This window comes from Silurus meridionalis, chromosome 18, assembly GCF_014805685.1.
Source record: "Silurus meridionalis isolate SWU-2019-XX chromosome 18, ASM1480568v1, whole genome shotgun sequence".
NCBI lineage: Eukaryota > Metazoa > Chordata > Actinopteri > Siluriformes > Siluridae > Silurus > Silurus meridionalis.
This window is the reverse complement of record NC_060901.1, coordinates 8,456,013-8,480,932: the sequence shown is the minus strand read 5'-3', so window position 1 is coordinate 8,480,932 and position 24,920 is coordinate 8,456,013. Positions and strand designations below refer to the sequence as shown.

Sequence of the window (24,920 nt, the reverse complement as noted above, 5' to 3'; positions counted from 1 at the left end):
CTAGTAAAATAAAAATATACTAGGAGTAATACTTGAGTATATTAATGAAGTACAATTACACAGTAAAGTATTTTCCACCGTTGACTCTTTGGTATGATGGATAATGTAATCAGTGTATAAAGTATAGATATGAAAAGGAAATGGAAAAATTCAGCCATTTGGTTTGCACAAGCCAGTGCACTCTTAGACATGCAGGTAGTTCATTTGAAAGAGGCAGATGTAGAGGACAGAGTGGTATGGAGACGGATGATCTGCTGTGGTGACCCATAATGAAAGCAGCTGAAAGAAGAAGAAGAAGACGATAGGTAAGAAAAGGAAAATACACAGGCAATGTTGAGAAAAAGGAACTGAAGATTTGCAGTTCTAAGGAAGTGTTCATGGGTGTACCTTGTACCATCTATCCTATTATCTTTAACTTTTGTGTTAGACTGTAAACAATGAAAGAGTTCATTCTTTATTATTTTTCCTTTTTTCTCTCGATCACGACTTTAGACCACACAACCAGACCATTTCTTGTGAACTCAAAAAAAAGATTTTCTCGTGATCTTTTATCTCATGAATGGGACTAGTGTTTCATGCACATTGATGTTTTTCCCATCATAAATATAATAACTGCCAGCTGTAGAGATGGACTTTATCTAAAATACTAATACATAATAAAATGGCTTACTGTACTGTACTCTACAGTATGGGTTTCTCAAACCTCATACAAGATAAACACATACTCAAATCCAAACAGTGCAGATTTAAGCAATGATTTGAACTTGTTTGTAGAATTGTAAGTTAGTGTCAGGAGTTTCTTCCATCATTTATCCCTCTCTAAATGTTCTGCTTGCTGTTGAACTAATGCTGAACTATATGTCAGTGAAGTACGGATACTCAAAAAAGCTACTGGTGTCTTTTTCTTCTTTCGGCTTCTCCCATTAAGGGTTGCCACAGCGGATCATCTGTCTCTATGCCCCCCTGTCCTCTACATCTGCCTCTTTTAAACCAACTACCTGCATGTCTTCCTTCACCATATCCATAAGCAAAAATCTTCTCAACACCCTCTCCTCAATAGTCAACACATTTCTATTTCCATCCTTTACTGCTCCTACTTGCAGCACATCCTTCCCAGCTCGGTCCATCTGCCTGGCCAATCGGTACAAATCCTTTTCTCCTTTCTTAGTGTCCAACTTCTCATACAACTCCTCATATGCCTTTTCCTTGGCTTTCGCCACATCCCTCTTTACCTGCTGCCGCATCTCCTTGTACTCCTGCCTACTTTTCTCATCACTCTGTCGATCCCAATTCTGTTTTACCAACCTCTTTCTCATATGCTCTCCTGCACTTCCTTATTCCACCACCACGTCTATTTATCTTCCTTTCTATTTTTAGATGTCACACCAAGTACTTTTCTAGCTGTCTCTTATCACTTCTGCAGTAGTTGCCCAATCATCCAGCACCTCTTCACCACCACCGAGCCCCTGTCTAACCTCTTCCCTGAATCTTACACTACAGTCTTCCTCCTTCAGCTTCCACCATCTTATATCTTCAGTCCTCACTCTCCTCCTCTTCTTCTTCACCTCCAAAACCATCCTATAGACCACCATCAGATGATGTCTAGCTACACTGTCCCCTGCCAACACCTTACAGTCTCCAATCTCCTTCAGGTTGCGTGATAAGAAAAAGAATAAGAGGAGGAGAAGGAGAAAAAGGCGGACTTGGTCACGTGACCTGTATCGCGGTAAATACGAACCAGGAAGAAGTTGTTGGTTTTGCTTTTAATAGCGAAAAGCTGAGATCATAAAAAATATGGCGTCCAGAAAATTCGTCAAATTGGTGGGTTACATTTTACCACCAAAGACAAACAACATGGAAGAAGAGTCCGAAAACGACGACGAAGAAAAAGAGACAGTGCCCGAGTTCCTGGATATGAACGAGATGGATGCTGTGTCTTCAGGGGGATTTAGCTCTCAGCAGTGTGCACCTGCGGCGGGTGAAGGTTTGAAATCCAACCGCCTTTATGATCTTCATGAAAAAAAAATAACGTGTGAATGATTGCTTATTATTGTTACAATTATTTATTGCATCAATGTCATTTATTGTCATGTTTTTGTAACGACTGTAGCATAAGAGGAAGGTTTTTTTTGTTTTGTATTTTATTATTATTTTTTATACTGTGATACTGCGCATGCGCACGAACTGGCAATTTGAGCTGCAGGACAGTACATGCAGTCACATTTTGAGCAAAATACATGCATATAAATCCCACAGAATTGGTTTCACATTCCAATTACGATATATATACATTTCTAATACATAGTTATTAGAAATGCATGCCAAATCATTTTCACACGCATAAAAATCTGTTTAAATTGTATTGGTAACATCATACATGACCATACACAGTCTGATACTCAGTACTGGGAGTTGCATTGATACTGGTACTGTACTCATTTACACTTAAAATAAATAAATAAATAAATAAATCACATATACCTATTTTAATCTAGTACAAGTGACATGAAAGTGATCTGGGCTTATTATAAATACAGTACACTATCACATTTATAGTGAGTACATGTACTGTACAGTATACAGTTCTTTAGTAGCGTAGCCTTTGAACAGTTTCTCTGCTTGTTTATTGGTTGAAGTGTCCTATGACGTCAAAAAAGTGGCTGAGACAAATTAGTAATGTGGCAAATGCAATGCCGCGATAAACCGGAGTCACGATATTACTGTAGTTTACTTATTTAAATGTTTGTTTTGTAATTCTCACATTCTGTAAAACTGCTTCGAAAAGTGATATTAGAAATAAACTTGAATTGAGTCTAAAACCCAGTGGGAAGACTTTCAACACAAAACAGCAAGCAACCCGTGTAGCAAATGTACATTTATTGAAACAACTTTTTACCACCTACTTTGTTGTTACTTTAATTCAATATTTTTTTACAACTTTTTTCCTAAATGTTCTGCAATTTAAATTCTTTCTGCTTTGCTCCATGTACAGTGGATTTCATGTGTAATGGGAAGAAAGAACGTGTTAAGGGCCGATTTCCTCTCATGAACCCATGGTGGGAGATCTCCTGTAGTGCCCAGAAGTACAAACATAAACTGGTGGTCCATGGTTACCCGTCCTACAAACTGCGGACAGACCTGAAACATGATTACCGCAGTATGGTGTCACTCTTCCTAAAGGAGTGTGATGTGGATCCTTTTTTTGTTACCCGGTTGATGGAATGGTTGCCAGAAGACAGATATGTGGACCTCATTAACATAGAGGAAGTTCTATGCAAATTTGGGGAGAGAGAAGATGGGCAAGATGCTAATTATGCCAAGTCTTTTTGTCTGAATCAGGTATTAGTAGAATGTTGTTGAAATGCCTGTTTTCTAGCACAGCATAGTATTTTCTGTTTACTTTAAATATATTTCTGTTTACTGTTTAAATATTTTTCGAATTTTCAGCCATAACAGTTTGCTATGATTATATAAATTGCATGCCTGTACTTCCTGTTATCACTTTTGTTATAGCAGCTAAAAAACATTCCTATAGTTTCTAATAGATACATAGCAAAGTCATAATCTTGTTACTTTTGTTGTGTCATCAAATAGATGCAGGTTTTTATGTAAGAGCTGCCACCGTCTATCCTTCAATCATGAAATATCTGCCACAGTTGCTGCCAGGGCAGTTTTTAAATCTGCTGAAAAAAGGAAAAGAGGAAGAGAAGGAGGAGAAACAGCACACAAAAGAAAATGAGGATAACTTGGAGGCTTTACCACAGAATCATTTTAAGGTTCCTTTATTAGCCAGACTGGAAGACCTCATTAAGAGTGATAACATGTGGAAGTTTGGCTTTGGCTATGTGAGTAACACGGGACATTGGGAAAACTAAAAGGATATATGGAAAAATGAAATGATGTTTAGACAGTACTCTTAGTATGATCTTAGTAAATAATACTGTAGATCTAAATGAAACATTTGATGTATTTCTTTTTTTTTATTATTTCATCAACAGATCATGTACAAAGAGTTTCGGTTAGTCAGATGTGAGACTACACTGCAGGATTTTAAGTCCTGTGAGCTATTTAGCAAAATGTCCCCAGAGTATCAGAATGCTCTGAATGTGTACGACGAAATTAAATCCTACTGTAGTCGTTCTGGCCACACCTACATCGATCGGAAGGTTCTGGAACAGAGGATGAAGATGCAGATGCCAGAAAACAAAGTTTGGGATGCCTTGGCCTTTCTCCGCACTCAGGGAGTGCTGATGGTAGAAAAGGAAAAGATTGCCCTGAAGAACCTTTACAACTATGAGAAAGATATTGCTGAATGTCTTCAACAGCTTATAGAGGGGGAACCCTGGAAGATTGACTTAGACGTAAGGGAGGTTCTCCGTGCCGAACAGCGTAAAAGAATAAGAGTCCCTCTTTCCACCAATACAGGGTCTTCTGCTTCAGGAACAAATAGGGAAGATAATAAGTCTGAGAGAGAGTTTGCTTCAGACTTGGATGTAGATGAGGAACCTGAAGCCACTGCAATAAACCTAGACCCAGACCAGGTGCAAGCAGCAGAGATGATGTGTGCCAATGCAGTGACGGTGATCAGTGGAAAAGGGGGCTGTGGTAAGACCACCGTGGTCAGTGTGATTTTTAAAGCTGCCATGGAGCAGCAGGAAAAGAACGGAGCGGTTGATGAGAGCAATGAAAAGGAGGGTGAGCAGAAAGAAGATGAAAAAATGCCAATAAAGGTTCTACTTACTGCTCCTACAGGCAGAGCTGCATCACTTCTCACCAAGAAAACCTCCTTTACAGCTTATACCATGCATCAGGTTTGTTGTGTTTTTGTTTAATAATAAAAGTTTATTATTATTATTATTATTATTATTATTATTATTATATAAATTTTACCTTATTCTTACAACCTGTTCATCAATTCTTTTTTTATAAGTTTAGGTTATCAAAAAAGTATTGTATCAGATTTTGTGTTAGCTAGAAAACCTTTCTTGGTACTGTGTTTAAAAAACAGATGGATATTCTTCCTCATCTCCGTCCACTCATGCAACAGTTGTAATGACAAGCAGTGTAAGGATTTAGGTTTTTCCTGGTGCTGATTTGTACTGTAAAAAAATATTTATAGTATTTCTTTTATTTCAGCAATCTCAATCATTGACTTACACACTGTGTAGACTACTTGCAGGGGGGTTGGGTATTTTGCATTATTCTACACACAACAAACTAATAAGTAAAAATAGTTTAACATTTTTTTACGAACAAATAAAAAATTAAAATATCTCATTTAGATCATTTTTCAGATACTTTGGCTGAGGCATTCAAATTAAGCTCAGGTACATCTTGTTTCTTTTGAGATGTTTTTAGTAGTTGACAACAAAATTAATTGATTGAACTTGAAATACATAATATCGCATAATTCAGGTGTAGTCCAGACCAAAACCTAAGCCATTAAGTCCAAAGAATGCTTTGTAGGCCTCTGCAGTTTTTGCAGTATTGTGTTGAGACAACGGTTTAAAGATTTTGTGTCATAAAAGTCCCAGGATTACAGTTAGCTTCATTAGTGTGAAGTGGAAGAATAATAATACCATCTGTATGATCAAACTGAGTATCTGAGCAACCTGGTCAAACAGGGCTTCAAAAGTCAAATGCAGAGACCGATGAAAAACTATTACAGAAACACACTCTCGTGAATGTGAATGCAGCCAGGTACAGAATGGCTGTTTATGAAAACCTGCACACAACTTCTGGTGGCCTCACCACTTTTCAGCACAGCAGTGACCCTAAGCTAAAACAAAGCATTCAGCCAAGACAATGTTGGGTACAGGCTTGGGTAACGGTCTCTCTGAATGTCCTGGTGTCCAGACCTTTTGTCTGGACCTTAGTATATCTGTGAAGAGATTTGAAATTTGCACTTAACATACATACCATTCAATCTTAAATATTTTGAAAGGATTTTCCAAGCAGAATGAAAATTGCATGAATCCACCTAAATCCGATACATATGTGTTCTGGATTATGGATCTGAATACTTATATAAATGAGATATTTAAGTTTTAAATACATTTACAAGAAGTCCTAAAAATCTTGTTTTTGCATTGCCACTATATGTTATGCTCTGTAGATTGGGTAAAAAAAATATTCATATAATACAATTTAAAATGTGTGGTACTAACATTTGCAAAATCTAAAGGGGTCTAACCATAATCTTCTAAACAAACAATGGTTTTGGGCATTAATTGTCAATCCAGCTCCTACTTGGACTGTCTTTTTCTTTGCATGATTTTAGGTCTTGTGGAGTTACATGCTTGCAAAAAAATGTCCAAGTGGGAATCCATTAAACTGGAAGTTTGCCAAAGTTCGAGTGCTGGTGGTAGATGAGGGAAGTCTTGTGTGTGTGCAGACCCTTTCTTCCATCCTGTCAATACTCATCAACCATGCACAGCTACAAAAGTTCATCATTCTGGGTGAGATCAAAATAATTATATGAGCAATCAATAGTGCCTTAGTCCTTAGTTCCATTTAATGATGGAGGCCTGCACTTAATATTATGGTGGTTCTTTATTCTGCATGTAGGAGATATAAGGCAACTGCCCAGCATTGAACCAGGAAATGTCCTCAATGACCTTTTTAACAGTCTAAAGAAAGTAAACTGGGCCATTGAAATGCGCACCAATCACCGTGCTGAATCAGAGCTTATTGTCCAAAACGCTGGATTGTAAGTTGTTTTGTAGGATCTAAAATCTAATAATAATTATTTGCATTTTGTTTGAATTTACCCAGTGTAATCTTTATTAGATCATTGAAAATTCAGGTCTTTTGCTCTCTTAGGATTGCAGATATGGGTGTTAAAAAAAAGTTTTATCCTATAAACTATGATGCCACTGTGGATCTGGGCGAAAAATTCACATCAAACTTGCCATCAAATGACAAGAGTTTTATTGAGATTCTTCTTCCAAAAAATGAAAAGGATGATGGTATGTACAGTGAAAATCTGAAGTTTTTAACTTTTTAAAATATTATATACAGCTTGTGTTCTATTTGAACATTAATATAGGTGGATAATATAAAATTAAGTATAAGTGAATAATAAGAAAAAAAATGTAAATCTTAGATCTCCAGAATTCTATAAAATCCTTGCTGAATGGCAAAGCACCAGGACTGATGGATGATGCGTCGTCACAATTTATTGCGTACAAAAGGTAAAAATATTTAACAAAATTTCAATGAAATCAAGTATGACCAATAGAAATGTTTAACAGGAAACCTTTGAGAATACCACTAGGTATATTTTGAGTGTGTGTGTGGACTGGATGTTTGACAGAATGTATAGAAAATCAGTCGAGCTGTTAGTGCCAGACATAAAGGACACTATACAAGACTATACGAGACAATACAGACAATATAGACAGTATGAGTATTGAATAGGGTTCCAGAGTATATGACAGATCAGTAATGTACATAAAGTGTGAGAGTGCATGGTAGTGCAAATAACAGTATTGTGCATTAGGTACGATAAAGAGTTACTTTAGAACTTTTGTATAATATACAGCAGCAATAGTGTGTGTAACATATACGGATGAATATGAATTAGTTAATATTCTGAGATTGTGTATTATGGTAATCAGTCTGTTTCTGTTTTCTTATTAACAGGACAGAATGTGCTCTGATTAATGAGCTTTGCTGCAAGCATTATTCTGGCCATACCACCAAGTAAGTTCATATACATTTAGTCACTGTTACTGTTGTTGAGTATTGTTGCATATTGCAACAGTAACGGTTTAACATTTTACCCCCCTCTCTTTTCAGGAATTGTAAAAACAAAATGGATTTTCAGATTAACGATAAAGTGTGTTGCACAAGGAACGGCTATGTGACCGATAAAGACAAAAAAGAAGAAGCAGCCAAAGACAAAAAGGATGAGGCGGATGGAATTAAAATTCCAAAAGAGCGTTTGTGCAATGGGGAGATTTTTTTTATTACACAGGTATTGTAGAAAAAGACCCACAGCAAGATCATTTAAATGTTAAAATCTTTAAATAGAATGATGTGCAGATGCAGAAGAATTGCTTTAAACCCAAATCATTGACTTGTGTAAATTTAATCTTAGTCTTTTTGGGAGGTTGGTAATTGAGCTAGGATTTGTGTATGTGACACATTTCAGGATCTGACCATAAAGGAAGACACTTCAAAGAAGTCCATTAAATCAAGGTACCTGACTCTTGATAACAAGCAAGGCAAAAAGCTGACTGTTGACTACAGCGAGTTAATGAAAGAGTGTAAACTCCGGCATGCTTGGGCACGAACTATTCACACCTTTCAGGTTACAGATCACTTACATACACTTTTACACTTAATATTTACTTGTAACTTTCCTTTCTACACCATATTTTTGATGCAGTCAAGCTTTACATTTGTGACTATTTCTCTAGATGCACAAAATGTTGCTTTTGAACGAGGTATAAACTGCTGTGACTTTCTCTTGTCAGGGCTCAGAGGTAAAGACTATCGTCTTTGTTCTTGACAATGGCATCTCTCAAACTTGGAAACACGTTTATACTGCAGTCACGAGGGGTCAGAGCCGTGTGTATGTCATAACAAAAATGAATGGGCTCGAGAACGCTATCCGAGGACACGTCATCAAACGCAACACACGACTAGAAGCTCTTGTTTTGGACTTGCTCTATGATTTAGGTATCGCAAAGAAAGATTTTCTCAGTCAGCTAAGTCAGTCTCAATTCAACACGCCAAAGCTAGGTTCTGGAATGCAGAATTTTCTATCAACACCATTTTCCAGCCCTGGTCCATCCCAAGCTTTCAAAAGAGTGAATAATTGTGAGAACTTGAGCTTGCAAAACCTGAATAACCCTGCTAGTGGGTTTGGTGACCTCAGTTCAGCGAGTTCAAGTCCCGGTAAAAGAGAGAGAATCGCAGACAACTGCACCACACCATTCAAACAAATGAAGGTAAGAAAACCCTATGCATTATACACATACATCTCTCATTAAGAATAGTGTTCTGAGTAGTGCAATAAAAGAAACTTTGCCAAATTTAGAATACCCTGTTTTTTTGGTCATAATAGTTACAGTAGAATCATAGCTCTCTGTCATACTCATGCATACAGAAGGCAGTTAGTAGTTTTCTCCCAGCGTGTTTGACTGCGATGTGACTGTGCATGAAGAGCAGTTCAGAACAGATGGCAGCAGAATTCATTTAAGGAATAATTAGCATGTTTTGCTGTTAAAATGTCCTTCACTCTTATAGGAAGGTCAAAGTGTTCAGTGGGGTTGGGGTGAGGGCACTTGAGTTCTTCCACTCCTGCCTTTTACAAACTGACCTCCCTTCGTACATAGGGGCATTGTAATGCTGGAACAGGTTTGAGTTTCTTAGTTCTAGCAAAGGAACATTTACACTGTTTAATGTTACAGCATACAATAATAAAGAAATCTGTGTACTTCAAAATTTGAAGCAGCAGTTTGGAGGAGTAATACATACAGTTATGATAGTCAAATATCCATAAAGTATATGGTTGAAAAAACTGCATTGTATTTACATCTCGCTGTCACATGACCCACCCTATAAAATGATTGCATGCTTTTTAATCTACATTTATGGTAAAAAAAAATACTATGTAGGTCCAGTTCTGTCTGCCCAGATCTAAAGCTGTATTAAGAACTCTTTGTCATCTTTGCAGGTGAACACACCAGTGAGCTGCTCCAAGCTACAGAACTTGTCTCTTCAAAGCATCACTCCCAGAAAGCTTTTCACAAAACCACCTCAGTCACACCAGGACCAGTGATTGCAAGAGCAGGGAACAGCAGGAAGAGTCTGCCAAAGACCTTAATTATTATCATTTTTTTACATACCAAAGGTCAGAGTGAGACTTTGTGTACGTTTGTAGAATTGAAGGTGATTCACCTTTAAACTACATATAGATCCACCAAAGTACAGAAGACCACTCTGTATTTTTGTGTTCAGTGTGTGTTCCATAGAAGTGTCACAGTCATAATCATGATTTCATCAGATCGATGCATTTTTCACAATCGCATTTCTGAGGTGGTGTGTTTATTTTAATTCAGTTTTCACATTATGCATGATGTAGTAATTATAGCATATAGTTTTTTATTTTTTCGTTAGAGTTTGGATACAAATACTTGCTTCCGCATTATATTAAGAGAACAAATCAGGGAAGAATTTATGATATATGAACACAACTTATAATCATGAAACTTTATCATAGCTAATGTTTCAACAGAATGTGGTTAAACCATTTGATTATATTGCTTCTAATCTTTGCACGTGTACCGCATTGCTAATATACATTAAAATACAAATCAGGTCATTATGTCTGTAATACACACAAAAAGTTTGTTGAATTTGCTGATAATATATTTTAAATAAGGCTTTATATTATTATTTTAATGTGTAAAATAAGCAACACAAACTTTTTATTAATGAAATGTCCATTGTTCTTTGTAACAAGGTTCATTCTGGCCATTTTTAAGGATTCCTTAGTAATGAATGTTTAAAAAGATAACGAATTAATAAGAAAAGATTTTTTGTAATAATTGCTGGTGGTCTCACACTTGCTTTAAATTCCACTGGCATTAAAAAAGTTATTAATTAATTTATTAATTAAGGATGTATTAAGTACTTTATAAAGGGCACTTTAAGGCAAATCTACCCAAACAATATACAATTAACAATAGTAAATGATGCATATTATCTTATACTGTTCCACCTTTATACTGGGGTTAATCATGTTTCTGATTCCCCCGATTTAAAGCATTAAATGTCAGTGTATAGCAAAAAAATTATTAATCGCATTGCGCTTCCAATCCTTTTAGATGGAAGTGCAATGTATATATTATCAGCCCAATTTTATGCCTATGTTTTAATTTCTTTTTTCTACCTTTTCTTTTTTTTTTTTTTTTTACTGGTGCTGAAAATAAACTGGAATCAAATTCAATATCTCAGATGAATTCACTGTAAAACTCAGGTTGACTAAAGTGTATTCAACTATATTATAATAAAATGATTGCTGGAATGAGCAAAAAGAGTGAACTTAGTGTCTTTGTAGCACATTCAAGTACTAAGAAATAGAAGAATTTTCAGGTGTAGTGGTACAGATTACATCAGGATGGTTCTTGAATTTATCTGCACATTCTTGTGAATTCATAGCATATGAAAACTTTGTCACAATTCTCAAAGTGTGCTCAAGGAACCACTGAACCAATTAAGAAAGAATAAATAACTTGTTTTAATAAATAGGCAAAATATTATTGTACACTTAATAATTGTGCTTTGGTATTGTATGAGGAAGTCTGGTGTGTCAGAGAAGTATGTGAGGGTGGTGCAGGACAAGTATGAGGACAGTGTGACAGCAGTGAAGTGTGCAGTAGGAATGACAGACTGGTTTAAGGTGGAGGTTGGACTGCATCAAGGACCTGCTCTGAGCCCTTTTCTGTTTGCAGTGGAGATGGACAGGTTGATGGACGAGGTCAGACAGCAGTCTCCGTAGACTATGATGTTTGCAGATGATACTGTGATTTGTGTTAAGAGTAGGGAGCAGGTGGAGAAAAGCCTGGAGAGTTGGAGGTACGTGCTGGAGAGAAGGGGAATGAAATTCAGTAGGAGTAAGGCAGAGTCCATGTGTGTAAATGAGAGGGAGGGCAGTGGAGTGGTGTGGTTGCAGAGAGAAGGTGGAGGAGTTTAGGTTCCTGGGGTGAACAGGAAAAAGTAATGGAGAGTGTGTTAGAGTAAAGAATGTAAAGAAAAGAGTGCAGGCAGGGTGGAGTGGGTGAAGAAGAGTGATAGCAGGAGTGATTGGTGATAGAAGGGTATTTGCAAGCGTGAAAGGGAAGGGTATAGGACTGTGGTGAGATCTGCGATGTTGTATGGTTTAGAGACAGTGGCATTGAGTAAAAGACAGGAGGTGGAGCTGGAGGTAGCAGAGCTGAAGATGATGAGGTTTTGTTGGGAGTGACGACGATGGACAGGAATAGAAACGAGTTTATTAGAGGAACCGTGCATGTTTTGGAGACAAGGTTGAGGGAGACTACATAGGGTGTATCGATAGGAGATTGCTGAGGATGGCGCCGCCAGGAAGGAGGAGAAGAGGAGGACCAAGAAGGAGGTTTATGGACGTGGTAAGGGAAGACATGCAGGTAATTGGTTTGAAAGAAGCAGATGTAGAGGACAGGGGGGGTATGGAGGCAGATGATCCCTGTGGCGACCCCTAATGGGAGAATTCGAGAGAAGAAGAAGAAAAAGATGAAGCTTTAAATAATTGTGCTTAATTGTTCCAGTTATTGTAATATTATGTATGTGAAATATATATTAAGACCTCAATTCATTAAAAAACAGTTTAATTTAATAAAATAAATTGTACACTGCATAACAGTTACGTAAATTCTGGGAGGTGGCTTTTGAAACACGTGACTTTTAACGCATATGAAAATCTGTGATGTGATTAGTCTGAGCCCTCGTGACGTAACAGTGACCGATCTGCAACCCGGAAGTGGCTTGGTTTTAGCTCGGTGTGCAGTAATAGTTCTTTTTTTTTTCTTTTTCTTTATGAAATACTACTAATAACTAAACCTAATACGGGTTGTAATTTTTTTAACGTTGTTGATCATGGAGGAAAGAAATCCTGGAATGGATCTGGGTAAGTGTTTTAATCAGTCTGTTGTAATTAATGTTGATCCGGTGTGCACGTGATATATTTTTAATATAGATAATAAAAGTGCAGTGCTGTTGGTGATAATATTGAAGATTATATAAGTTCTTATTGTACCTGTATACTCCTTTTTGGATGTAGTTGATCCATTTACGTTTTAATAAGTCTCACATAACTTACAAACCAGATAAACCCGAGGATCTTGGTTAAGATAGTTAGAAAAATGCAAACCCAAAACCATAGAAACCACAAATGATCATATTTGTCTATTCAGCCACATATTTCAACACTTCTCTACATTAATTAACCACCCAAACATCAGGACTTCACACATCTATATAAAACCAAGATTTGAACTTATTAAACTGAATTAGAAATGACTGGTTTGTGCAAAAGTTGCAAAGTAAAGTTTTATTTTTCTCTTCAACAGATCTGGAGTGGGTATCAAAGGTCAGAGTGAACACCCAGGCAGTGCTGAAAAGAGCCCAGCAAGTTCAGGGCCGCAAGGTGGCAAAGAAACAGTGGCAGGTAGGTGATCATTAACATGCTGCAGGGGCTGAACTGAGTTTGTGCTTTTGAAAAGCATTTTGAACCAAAAGCAACATCTTTTACAGGCAGCCTGGCTTCTGAAGGCTGTGACGTGCATTGACCTGACGACACTCTCTGGTGATGACACGCCATCAAACGTCCACCGGCTGTGCATGAAAGCCTTGCAGCCAATCCGCCACGACCTGCTGAAGAGCATGGACATGCATGATAAAGGTTGGTTTCCATGCTGTTTATATACAAAACAAAAAGAAGGATGGACCACATGCTTAGCATCCTGAATCCTAAATAAAGGGTTTCTTCAGACTTCAGCAATTGTCAATAAAATATCAATCTAAATGATGCCCACTGGTACGCATTCTTGATGCTGTGTATCATCAACATCCAACCATTTAGAACAAGAAACCGCCTTTACATGCTTGTCAGTCATATTACCTGACAATCCTGACATGGACTAGCATTCAGACATGTGCATGTTTGGGTAGAGGGCAACTACACATTCACCAGAATGCTGATTAGTTACACAAATCAGGAGTAATTATAAATATGTGCACTCCATTAAACTGGTACCTTAAACTTAAAAAAAATTAGACATTTGTATGGATTGTGTAGCCTATAATTTGATATTTTGTTAGCAGCGGTGGACAGTGATGAAGTAAATGTAATTTGTTACTGTATTTATGACAAGGTGAGGGAGGCAAGATTGAGATAGTTTGGACATGTGCAGAGGAGGGACATGAGTTATGTTGGTAGGCGATTGCTGAGGATGGAGCCACCAGGAAGGAGGAAAAGAGGAAGGCCAAGGAGGAGGTTTATGGATGTGGTGATGGAAGACATGCAGGTAGTTGGTGTGAAAGAGGCAGATGTAGAGGACAGGGGGGTGTGGAGATGGATGATCCGCTGTGGCGACCCCTAATGGGAGCAGCCGAAAGAAAAAGAAGAAGAAAAACATAACTGGTCAACAATCAGAGTAGACCGCACACTCAGTAAGGAGAGCTGAATCCAAATTACATTTATGGATTACAAAACAGGTCTAAACTTTTAGGAGCTCAATTCAGAAAAAAGAGGTTTGGGGGAATGTGCAATAGATAAAGGTGTGGATGCAGCTTTATCACTCATTATTATGAGAATAGAAAAGACTAATGCTTTCAATATAATAGGCTAATAACTGTGTGTATATATAGCAGGCAACACGGTCGATATTGTGTTGCCTGCTATGCTTTTACACTTTTTAGCTCCATAACATTATAATTTATAGTATGTAGTTTATCATAATGTGTGTAGCAACAAAACACAACCTCACTAGTCTGGTTGGATTGTAGTTAAACAGCACTTATTGATTTGGTTACCTTTTAATTGATGTCATAAAGGTTTTCTGTGATTGTACTGAAAAGATCCTGAACTGAGTTCAGTAAAGGGGGAATCTCCAGAGCAGCGCAAAATGCTCATTTAAAAGACGTACGTATATTGTAAGGATATAGATGTTGTATGTATCTTATGGCTACAATTAGCCAAGGAGTTTGATGGTTTTTGGTTTTAAGAGTTTGATAAATTGTGCACAAAGACACAGGTGATATTTATACATGAAAGTGAGCTCTCAGAAATGTCTCCAAATTTGTGGACTGCTCTGAAAATATGTCTTACTCATCCAGAAACAGTAGCTGAAGCAGAGAGGAGCTTTTCAAAACTGAAACTAATCAATGGGGGAGACACCATTGCCAGGTGGTGGTATCTACTTGGCACAAACCTACAGTTTAGCATCAGTAGAACATTTTGAGAGGAATAAATGATGGAAGAAACTTAAGACTTAAACTCACCACAGCACCCATGGTTTTATTTCTGTGATTTTTTTTTTTTTTTTTTAAGTCATTGAAAATAAGGTTTTTGGCTCATTATAATTTATTATCATTATTATCATTCTATTAATAGATTGATTAATAGATTCTTTTCACATAAACTGAGTTGATTGAGCAATAGTCTTGTGAAAAAAGTGAGACATTTATAGCCATAATAAATCATAGTACTTGGATACTTAAGTACATTTGAAGACAAATACTTTTGTACTTTATTCAAGTGAAAGTTAAAGGGAGCACTTTTACTGGGGTAATATTTTGCCTATAGTATCTCTACTTTAACTCAAGTACATGCTTTGTGTATTTCGTCCTCCACTGTTGGTGAGCAATCAAAATATCAAATAGGTGTAAGATTGCAATCAGTTCATGATGTACATTTAATACAAAAAAAAACAGGTTTACTGATTGCCACAAACATGCTTTCTTTTGCTTGCTCTATTACAAAATAATAAACAAACAAAAAAAACAAAAACAGAATTCCTACATTCAGGGCCCGATATAATTTCATGTTGCTTTTATCAAACATCAGAACTTCTTATGGCCCATTATTTGTGTTTCCAAATATGTGCAGTTATGTTGCTGTCCACAAGAGGGAGACAACGCACCTTTTATTGAACAGCTGCCTGATGTGCCCTACCTTACCATGTTATGCATCAAAAAAGTTATACATTTGATTAACCTGCATTTATATATGGATATCTGCCTGAATATGCATTGCATGGTTTTTGTTTTTTTGCAGGTATTACAACAGCTGCAGTGTGTGTTTATCCATCTCGTGTTGCTGACGCTGTAAGATCTTTAAAAGCAGCCAACTCTAGCATACCTGTTGCCTCTGGTGAGATCTTAACATCGACTATACCAGAAAGTGTCTGGCATAGTTATTTAACACTTTCAAAACCTTCAAAATGTCCTAATTTAACTTCGCATCTATTTTAATCCAGTGGCAACTGGGTTTCCGGCTGGTCAGACTCCACTGAAGACACGTCTGGAAGAGGTGCGTTTGGCTGTAGAAGACGGGGCAACAGAAATTGACATCGTCATTAATCGGACATTGGCTCTTACTGGACAGTGGGCTGGTAGGGTTTTTTGTTTGGTGCAATAACTTTCATAATACACTAGCTTGATATTCTTGCCTATTTATTTTTTATAGTGAACAAATAATAAACTTTATAAACTATCCCACAGTGCAAACAAAGCTCTAGTGTGCTGTCCAGTGCCATGTTTTTATTAAAGAATTGTACCTAACTTAATAATGTAAAAAAAAAAAAATGAAGCTAAAAATATAAAATAAAGCTAGCAAAGATCACATTGTTTGATGAAAGGCCAGTGAGCAAGATTTTGGTGATCCTTTATACTAAGACCTGTCCTCAGATGTTCCATCTGGTTAGTATTTGACTTTCCTTTCCGTATGTTTTTACATGCAGGAGTGTTACATAACTGCTGCTTGTTAAACCTACTTCTCTGCTGGGCAACTACAAGTAGCACAGTTACAAAATTTGCTTATCCCAGACACTGTGTCTTTGGAGACCCTTGCTCTTTAAAGGGGAAAAAATTTAGATCAAGCCAACCAGGGCAAAGAGGCTTTTTTGTTTTGTTTATCATTCAGAAATCTCCTCCCCATGCACAAGCATTCAGGCATTCTAACGTGCCTATGGCTTTAAGTTTTAAAATGTACATAGGTTTTCCATAGCTATGCTGTTGAACCATTAATTCAGACATTACACTTTTTATAATTTGAAATTAATTATATAACGTGGTTTCCTTAGGTTTATATGATGAGATCCGGCAGTTCAGAAAAGCATGCGGTGATGCCCACATGAAGACCATTTTGGCAGTAGGAGAGCTGGGCACTTTCACCAACGTCTACAAAGCCAGTCTTGTGTCAATGATGGCAGGTAAAGAATTTATTATTTTAGGTCTATAAGAACGACAGTTTCTAAATTCAAGTACAGTGTACAGTTAAAAATAAATAAATAAATAAATAAATAAATAAAAGGGGAAGGCTAGATACCCCAAATATAGCAGATCTACAGGGTCTTTTACTGGATGTCAAAGCTGTCAAAATTACAGAGTTTATAATTACAGAGTGTCCATCTTAACGCCACTAATTTTGTTAACGTGTGATTAATGAATTAGTATTTTTTATAGTTAATACATTTCTGTTCGACAATTTTTATAGAACAACACACATTAATTCACGACGTCCTTTCTTTACTCAGATATAAAAAAGAATTGATAAACTGTACCGAAAAATAATTTTTAATCACTAAACATTTTTTGAAGCATAAAGTCTTATATCGGCCAGGATACACACATCCGGCAATTAAAACCGTCCGTGTGGAAAAATAGCAAAAGTTTAGTTTTGGTGTCCTGATTATTTAGATAATTTAATTCATAATAATTTAATTAATTTTTTTACGAGCTGCCCAGTCATCTGAAAATGTAAACAGCAATGTAAAACCTGTTTGAGCAACTTGGTCCGTGCAAAGAACGAGAAGAAATAGAAACCTGTGGCTTTTCTATGTTCTTTTTTTCATCTGTTTAAAAGACATGAACAAGTTTTTTGAAAAACATGGCTACCGTCTTTGAAACATGTCTTTGTTCCTAATGCTCTATCTTTAGCGTGGTTTTAGTAATAATAAACTTACGTTTTCATTAAGCATCCATATTTGTCCAATCGCATGTTGATTAGAGAGTAACTTATTATGTAAGGTGAGTAAAGTATTAATGTAAGGTACAATTAGAACAGATAAAAATGTGCACGAGTTAACTCATGACAATCATACAATTAAATCACGATTAGATATTTTAGTTGATTGCATATCCAGTAGGGCTGTCAAACATAATGCACTTGAAAAATAATTTAAGGTACCTAATCAAAGTACAATCAGAGGTACAGATATACATGTGCACATCATGCATCTTTATGTAAAAGATGGAGACAAAAAGTATGAAGATATGCATGTATGTTTTTACAGTTATAACATACCGCATACCTCATCCAGAACTTAATAATTAGGTTTTCAGTTCTGTTTCTTTGAAATGGTAGAAAACAAAACAGTCTTCGTGGCACTTCACCAAAATATATTGCGGTCCCAAATGAGACGTATAAAAGGTCTTAAACATGATCTTTGAGGATTTGCAGTGTGTAGAATTAATGCCTGCACAATGTAACCTTATGAGTGGCCTCATAGGCAAATAAGGAAAAAAAGTAATTTTAGTTTAGGGGAGTAGTGCCTTGGCTCAGTATTTTTCAGCCTCAGTGACCTATTTGTTCCTCTTTATCTGCACACTGTCACCATGCCAGGTTCCTCTCAAGAATGTTCGAATTTCGCTTATGCAAAAGTATTTAGTAGACTTAGGCCCTGTTCACTCCAGGTATTAACATCCTCATGGTGATGAGCAGTGCAAGCTTCGATCAGACATAGTGCCAAGACAAACAAAAGGTCAAAGTTGGTCTTATCAAATTTTGGAACATCTCCAAAAAGCCTTTTGGCAAACTATAAACAGGATTTCATATCAACTGTTTTCAATAATGACATTTTTTCCATGAAGGCCTCCTCTAGGCAGAGTCCCAGTTCTACATTCTAGCTGCCTTTTACTCTTTCTACTTCAGCATATTTATTTAGTTGACTTATCCAGAACTTTGTACCAGACTTTGTTTCTTGAGCTTGATGAAGCTGATTTATATAGAAATGTTTTATGACAGTCTCTCAGGAGCAGGTGCATTAAGATCATAGGACACATTTTAATTACACACAGATGGACTCCATTTCAATAATCATGTGACTTTTGATAGCAGCTGGTTGTACCAGAACTATGAAGGGGTTGTTTCGTTTCATTTATTAAAACGGAGAGTAAAATAAAAGTAGTTTATTTTAAGAGTAAATCTTAAAAATAAAGAATGACAATGTCAATCCCCAATCACTTTCGATTTTCAAATCATTTATATTTGTATAGCGCTTTTTACAATGAACATCTTCTCAAAGCATAGATTGAAGGTTGTGTAAAAGAATGCGTTAGTTTATTGCCTATAAGTTTGTTCCTTATACTGTAATTTCCGGACTAATAAGCGCACCCTTGTATAAGCCGCACCCACTGAATTTTACAAATATTTTTATTTTTAACATAAATAAGCCGCACCTGTGTATAAGCCGTGTATAAATTTCATCTACACTGAAACTAATGAACTTTACACAGGCTTTACCGAAGGACAGTGTCTGTTACACGGTGTAACGGGTGAAATGTGTTGTGGCTCCTTTAAGAGCAGCGCGGCATTTTGGGAAAAGCACGTCACTGCATTCTCCCGGTATTACTGCGTGTGTGTGCGTGTGTGAGACTGAGGATTATGTGCTTATTATTTTCTGATGCTCATTTCTAAGTTTCTTTGACTAACCCGTAACGCTGTTACCAAGAAAAATAAAAAAAGCACGAGTTTTGGAAACCTGTCTGTGCTTATATGATTTCTGTTGCAACTGGAGTTAGCGAGCTCTCCCTTCACCCAGACTCAACGCGTTACAACGGCTTGTATCTAAACAGTAGCCGACCAAGAAAGTCATTGTTTCACTGTCTTCCTCCTTCCTTTCACAACTATTTCTTTCGGGAGTTTATCTTTTGGCATCGTCGTGCGTTTAAAAATCAACACCGGTAAAGTTTTTTCTCCCGAAGCCGTGCAGCTCAGAACACAGGTGAGGTGTGTTTTTTCGTTTCCGTTCGGAAATTTCATTGGTGGGGTTCAGTTTTTGGCTTGAAGTTTGTGAAACCGGGAAAAACCCAGGAAAAATCAATAAATTAGCCGATTCGTTGTTTAAGCCGCGGGGTTCAAAACGTGGGAAAAAAGTAGCGGCTTATAGTCCGAAAAATACGGTAATTGTTTATCCCTGATTAGCAAGCCAGTGGTGAGAGTGGCAAGGGAAAAAAAAAAACCTAAGATGGTAAAAGGAAGAAACCTTGAGAGGAACCAGAATCAAAAGGGAACCCATCCTTATCTGGGTAGCACTAAATGTCCATTCCTTGCAGTTCCACTTACCATTGATGAACCACAACGAGCCAGTAAATGAGCAAAATAAGTACATGAAAATCATGCTGAATTTTTTTTGTGTATTTTTCCGATTTTTTTTTGTGTAGACTCGATTCAAATTAATTTGAGGTAAATTGTATAGCACGACAAATTGTGATGAAAAATAGGTCAGTGAAATCTTATATAGCGCTCTATATATTGCAATGAATTACATTGGCCACTGTGTGGTGCTGTTGGTTAGCTGTTGCTTACCCTCCATTTCTCCAGATGGCCAATCATAATGGCCAGTATACCCAGCACACGCACACAGCAAGCCAGTGACTGTGTGCTTAAATAGCCATCGCCCGTTAAGCCGATTACTGTACCCAATTGTCAGTGGTGCTGATAGGGATCATTATTAAAATGCATTGCTTTTGTCGCAGTGCTCACTCCTTAATCTCTCCTTGTTCCTATGAATTGCGTATGAGGTTTCTGAAATTGAATGATAATTTCGCCTATTAATCTGCAACGGCGAGGCTATTTTACTCTCTCGCTCGCCGGCATTGTACCCCCGCACCGATGCAAATGAATAGAGCTTCATTACTGTCGGCTGCGTTTAATAACCGTTATCCATTATGGTGTAATTAAGACTCCCCCGAACGAATCTCAAGGATTACGCCAGTCTGATAGAAAGGGGAGAGAGAGAGAGAGAGAGAGAGTGCAGAGAGAGAAAGAGTGCAGAGAGAGTGTAGAGAGTGAAGAGGAAGGAAGAAGAGAAATGAGTGGAAAAAACACATAGAACATATCCCTAATGAACTGGAAAATGTTCATCTTGTCCTGTTTGGTAATGAACAGTCATTAGACATACGGCAGGGCAGAAGGGTGGGGGGTTCAAAACCGGTTCACAGTTTGTGGTTCATCTATTAAAATCGTCATTCTGTCTTCTATTTTTATCAGATCACTGATAAACCATAATAGGCTGAGAAGGAGAGAAAGAGGGGAAAAATGAGTGTTCTTATTGATGAACACGCTCACGCCCTGTGCACTCTGCCGACGGGAGCATATGTTCTTGTCTGGCCCGCATGCTTTCAGGACTAATGTCCTGTCTAGGCGCAGAACCAGGCGGCCCCACAAATGCCAAAATAGAAGCGAGTTCTAAAATTGTGTATCCTCACTTCAGATTTTTCTATTTCTGTAGCTCATTCGAGCCTGCCGCATGTGCCCCAAAGTAGCTCTCTTTCGTGTTTTACGCCATTGTGATGAACCCCAATAGCCACAAGAGAGGAACTTTGATCCCAGACCAGATGGTCTGTGAAAATCAAAACTTTAGCCCATGGGCTTCTCATTACTGCAGAATGAACACACTATAATGTTCATCCAAACCTAAAAGCCTATATGTGGACTAGTTCTATTGAATTGTCTGTAATAAAGAAACAAAATAGCATCATCAATTTAGTGAGGAAAACAAACAAACTTGGAAACATAATATTATGGAGAACCTTGTGTAACTGGTACCATGGCTGGTATCAAAGTTCTGGAATTAATTTAAAACATTCTTGAGGTATGAATATGAAATTCATATTTACAAGCTGTGAGTAGAATTTGTTATAAAGGTTCTTGGAGCAGCTTTTAACAAGGAGTAGGTGTTTTTTCTAGACATAAATCCTTAGCCTTAAGGATGATTGAGTGTCATAATTTCATCATTTGATCATCCACACCCCATGCCTATAATACAAGCCAACAGAATTAAATAAAACTTATATGCAAAACAAGAAATGTAATGTTTATAATAATAATAATACATAGATCATGGCATTTATAAAACAAAAACATGGATAAACAGGAAGCATATGTCCAATCCACACATTGTATTGTTCCACATGATGAACAGAGCAAGCAGAGGAACAGAGGAATAACTATGTGCTGCATCAGTCATGATTATTCCAGTAGTGTCAATTGCGTTGTATTTGATTACTAATGAAATCTGTGATTGAATAATAGAATAACTGGATGATCAGTACCTGATTTATTTTTATCATCAGTCAATTGCTATGTGTCTTTGTGTGGGGTGACCACCTTTTTGCCAACAGCATCAAATGTTCTAGGTGCACTTGCACACAGTTTTTGAAGAAACTCGACAGGTAGGTTGTTCCAAACATGTTGGAGAAACAACCACAGATCTTTTTGGATGTAGACAGACTCACGGAATCTGTCAAACTTGATGATGTTGAGATCAGGGCTCTGTGGGGGCCAAACCATCACTTCCAGGACTCCTTGTTATTTTCTATATTAAAGATTGTTCTTATTGACATTGGCTGTATGTTGGGGGTCTTTGTCCTGAGGCAGACAAAATTTGGGTCGCCCTGATGGTATTGCATGATAAGTATGTGCCCCAAACTTGCAAGAAACCTTCACCATGCTCCACTCATTGTTGTACTGCTCTCCAGCGCTTCGGCCTCCTGCTACAGCCAAATATTTACAATTTTAATTTACAATTGCTAAACCATGTTTCCATTTTGGGGGCATGGCTGTTTGGACATCTATTTGCTATTTGGACTTTTCAGAGAGTAGAAAGACACTGGTTCTTTGCTGATTGCTGGGCATCGTCCAATGTTAACCTGAAGTAAGTGTGATGTCTGCTGCATTAGGTTTACTTGGATGACCACTGCTTTTACGTTCCTCAACAGTTCTCATTCCTTTGTGCTTCTTTAAAATGGCACACGTTTGAAATCTTTGCCTGGGAGAGACCTTCTTAATGCAGTGTATCTGCTTTGTGTCTTGTTGCTGTGCTCAGTCTTGCCATGGTGTGTGGCCTGTGACATGAAACTGTCTTCCACAATCTACCCTTACTAGCAGAGTTTGATTGTTCCTGACCCAGTTTTAAGCTCCTACACAGCTGTTTCTGTTTTAATTATTGACGAGTTTCAACCTACATATGAAATTGATGATCGTTAGCACCTGCTTAGTTTAACTGGTTAATCATGCACCCGAAAACTGCCCCTTCAAAATCCTTGACTTCCTTGACAATTTTACAAAGTGTGCAGGTGTAAGAATTGAAAGCCAAAAAGTAATCACACCAAATATTGATTGGAATTAGATTTTTCTTCTGTTCACAGTTGCATTTTGTAAATTGATGAAAATGAACAGTTTTTCACAGTGCTGTGAAAAAGTTTCAACGATTGATCCTGGTTATTTTTTTTTTTTTGCATATTTATCACACTTAAATGATTCAGATCATGAAGCAATTTTTTTATATTAACAATAACACAAGTAAATACGAAATCCAGTTTGTAAAATACGATTTATTATCATTTATTTATTTATTTAGTGAAAAAAAGTTGTCAAAACCTCTCTGGACCTATGTGAAAAAATAACACCCTAAGCTCACAGCCAAGACAACACATAGGAAGGCTTAGAGCCAGAGCCCTGACTTTAACCCTATTAACATCTTTGAAGAGACCTGAAAGTCGCAATGGTCCTCATCTAACCTAACCCAGCTTGAGAGGATTTGCCAGGAACAATGGCAGAAAATCCACCAATCCAGGTGTCTAAAGCTTGTTGCTTTTGATGCTATTGTTTCTATCGTACCATCTTAATAAGAACAACTTGTACTCTGGCTGTTCCACATAAATATATACAAATATTAGGATATGTTTCATTATTTATCAGATTAAAACCTGCAGTTGTTGGTCTGGCATGCCTTTCTGTAAAGATGTTTATCGGAAAGAGTCTCCCGTGTCAGCAAAAGACAAATTTGCCATTTTTGTTTCATTAACTTCACAGTGATATAAATAAAAACAGGAGCTTACATTCTTTGGGTCTGACTACAGTTTTTTTTCTCTCACTATAATGACTTCAGAGCTACAGTTATGGGCAGTGTTATGTATTAAGAATGTTGATCAATTGCTTTTTATTTTATTTTTTTAAAATCTGTGTGAGTAGAATAAAAATTCCTCCGTGCTCTAAATTATTGAGCAGCTCTGACTAATTTCCAACGATCAATGAATGCTGTCTGTTTAGAGTTAGAATGGCCTTGTGGGTTTCTTTTTTTTTTTTTTTCCCCCTTCCTCCCCCAAAAAATAAAATAAGACTGTATGTGTGGATGCATAGTGATTAGTGATGGATTAGTGAGTGTATTTCTGTCTTGCTAATGAATAAAATAATAAGCATTATTCAGAAAATGTTATGAAACTGTGCAGTTGCTGGATACAAGCCATACTCATGTCTTTTCATCATCCAATAGGATCTGACTTCATCAAAACATCTACTGGCAAAGAGTCTGTTAATGCCACCTACCCAGTCGCGATAGTAATGGTCCGGGCCATTCGAGACTACTACTTAAAGACGGGTCACAAGGTAGAGTTAATGAGCTAAGTATATCCAAGAGCATTTACAGATTTTTGAATATGAACAATATTGAAACATTACCCCAGTGTATGTGTGCTGTAGGTTGGGTTTAAGCCAGCAGGGGGTATTCGCACAGCACAGGAAGCCCTGGTGTGGCTGGTACTGATGAAGGAGGAGTTGGGTGACCAGTGGCTCACTCCTCACATGTTCCGCCTTGGAGCCAGCAGCTTGCTTGGAGACATTGAACGGCAGGTGAGCTCTTCTCAAATAACATTCACGAACACGTGTTCAGCAGGTTGATAATCACTGACCATTACTGTTTAAAACAGAAGTCTGACTCATGTTCATTTTGGACTAATACATAGTGTTTATTTAAAAGGCACTTCCAGTGATTTTTCTTCTAGTTACTAGGCAGCCATAAAGCTATTACAGCTATAAACGCAAAGAGAAGTCATGCTGTAAATATAGGAGAAAACGCTTCTTCCAGTTTCTTTTTTTTTTCCAT

At 37.3% G+C, this 24,920-nt stretch overlaps 2 protein-coding genes across 3 annotated transcripts in view; both read left to right on the top strand.

Annotated features, from left to right (window-relative positions):
* The first annotated feature begins 1,708 nt into the window (after positions 1–1,708).
* Positions 1,709–11,050, top strand: helb (helicase (DNA) B). Its single transcript, XM_046873098.1, has 13 exons — positions 1,709–1,984; positions 2,993–3,352; positions 3,595–3,845; positions 3,999–4,811; positions 6,281–6,458; positions 6,568–6,709; positions 6,823–6,968; positions 7,106–7,193; positions 7,645–7,704; positions 7,801–7,978; positions 8,156–8,314; positions 8,481–8,957; positions 9,686–11,050. The coding sequence occupies exons 1-13, from the start codon at positions 1,795–1,797 to the stop codon at positions 9,788–9,790; spliced, it is 3,147 nt and encodes a 1,048-aa protein (XP_046729054.1). The 5' UTR covers positions 1,709–1,794; the 3' UTR covers positions 9,791–11,050.
* A 1,416-nt stretch (positions 11,051–12,466) lies between these two features.
* dera (deoxyribose-phosphate aldolase (putative)) overlaps positions 12,467–24,920 on the top strand; it is a 13,378-nt gene continuing 924 nt past the window's right edge. The window contains exons 1-8 of one of the 2 annotated variants that reach the window (XM_046872750.1): positions 12,467–12,658; positions 13,101–13,198; positions 13,285–13,432; positions 15,809–15,904; positions 16,011–16,145; positions 16,836–16,964; positions 24,312–24,424; positions 24,502–24,660. In XM_046872750.1, the coding sequence (XP_046728706.1) occupies positions 12,628–12,658; positions 13,101–13,198; positions 13,285–13,432; positions 15,809–15,904; positions 16,011–16,145; positions 16,836–16,964; positions 24,312–24,424; positions 24,502–24,528 (777 nt within the window). In that variant the 5' untranslated portion in view covers positions 12,467–12,627 and the 3' untranslated portion in view covers positions 24,529–24,660. Of the gene's footprint in view, positions 12,659–13,100; positions 13,199–13,284; positions 13,433–15,808; positions 15,905–16,010; positions 16,146–16,835; positions 16,965–24,311; positions 24,425–24,501; positions 24,668–24,920 lie in introns of those variants that run through there. The other variant, XM_046872749.1, reaches the window with a different exon arrangement.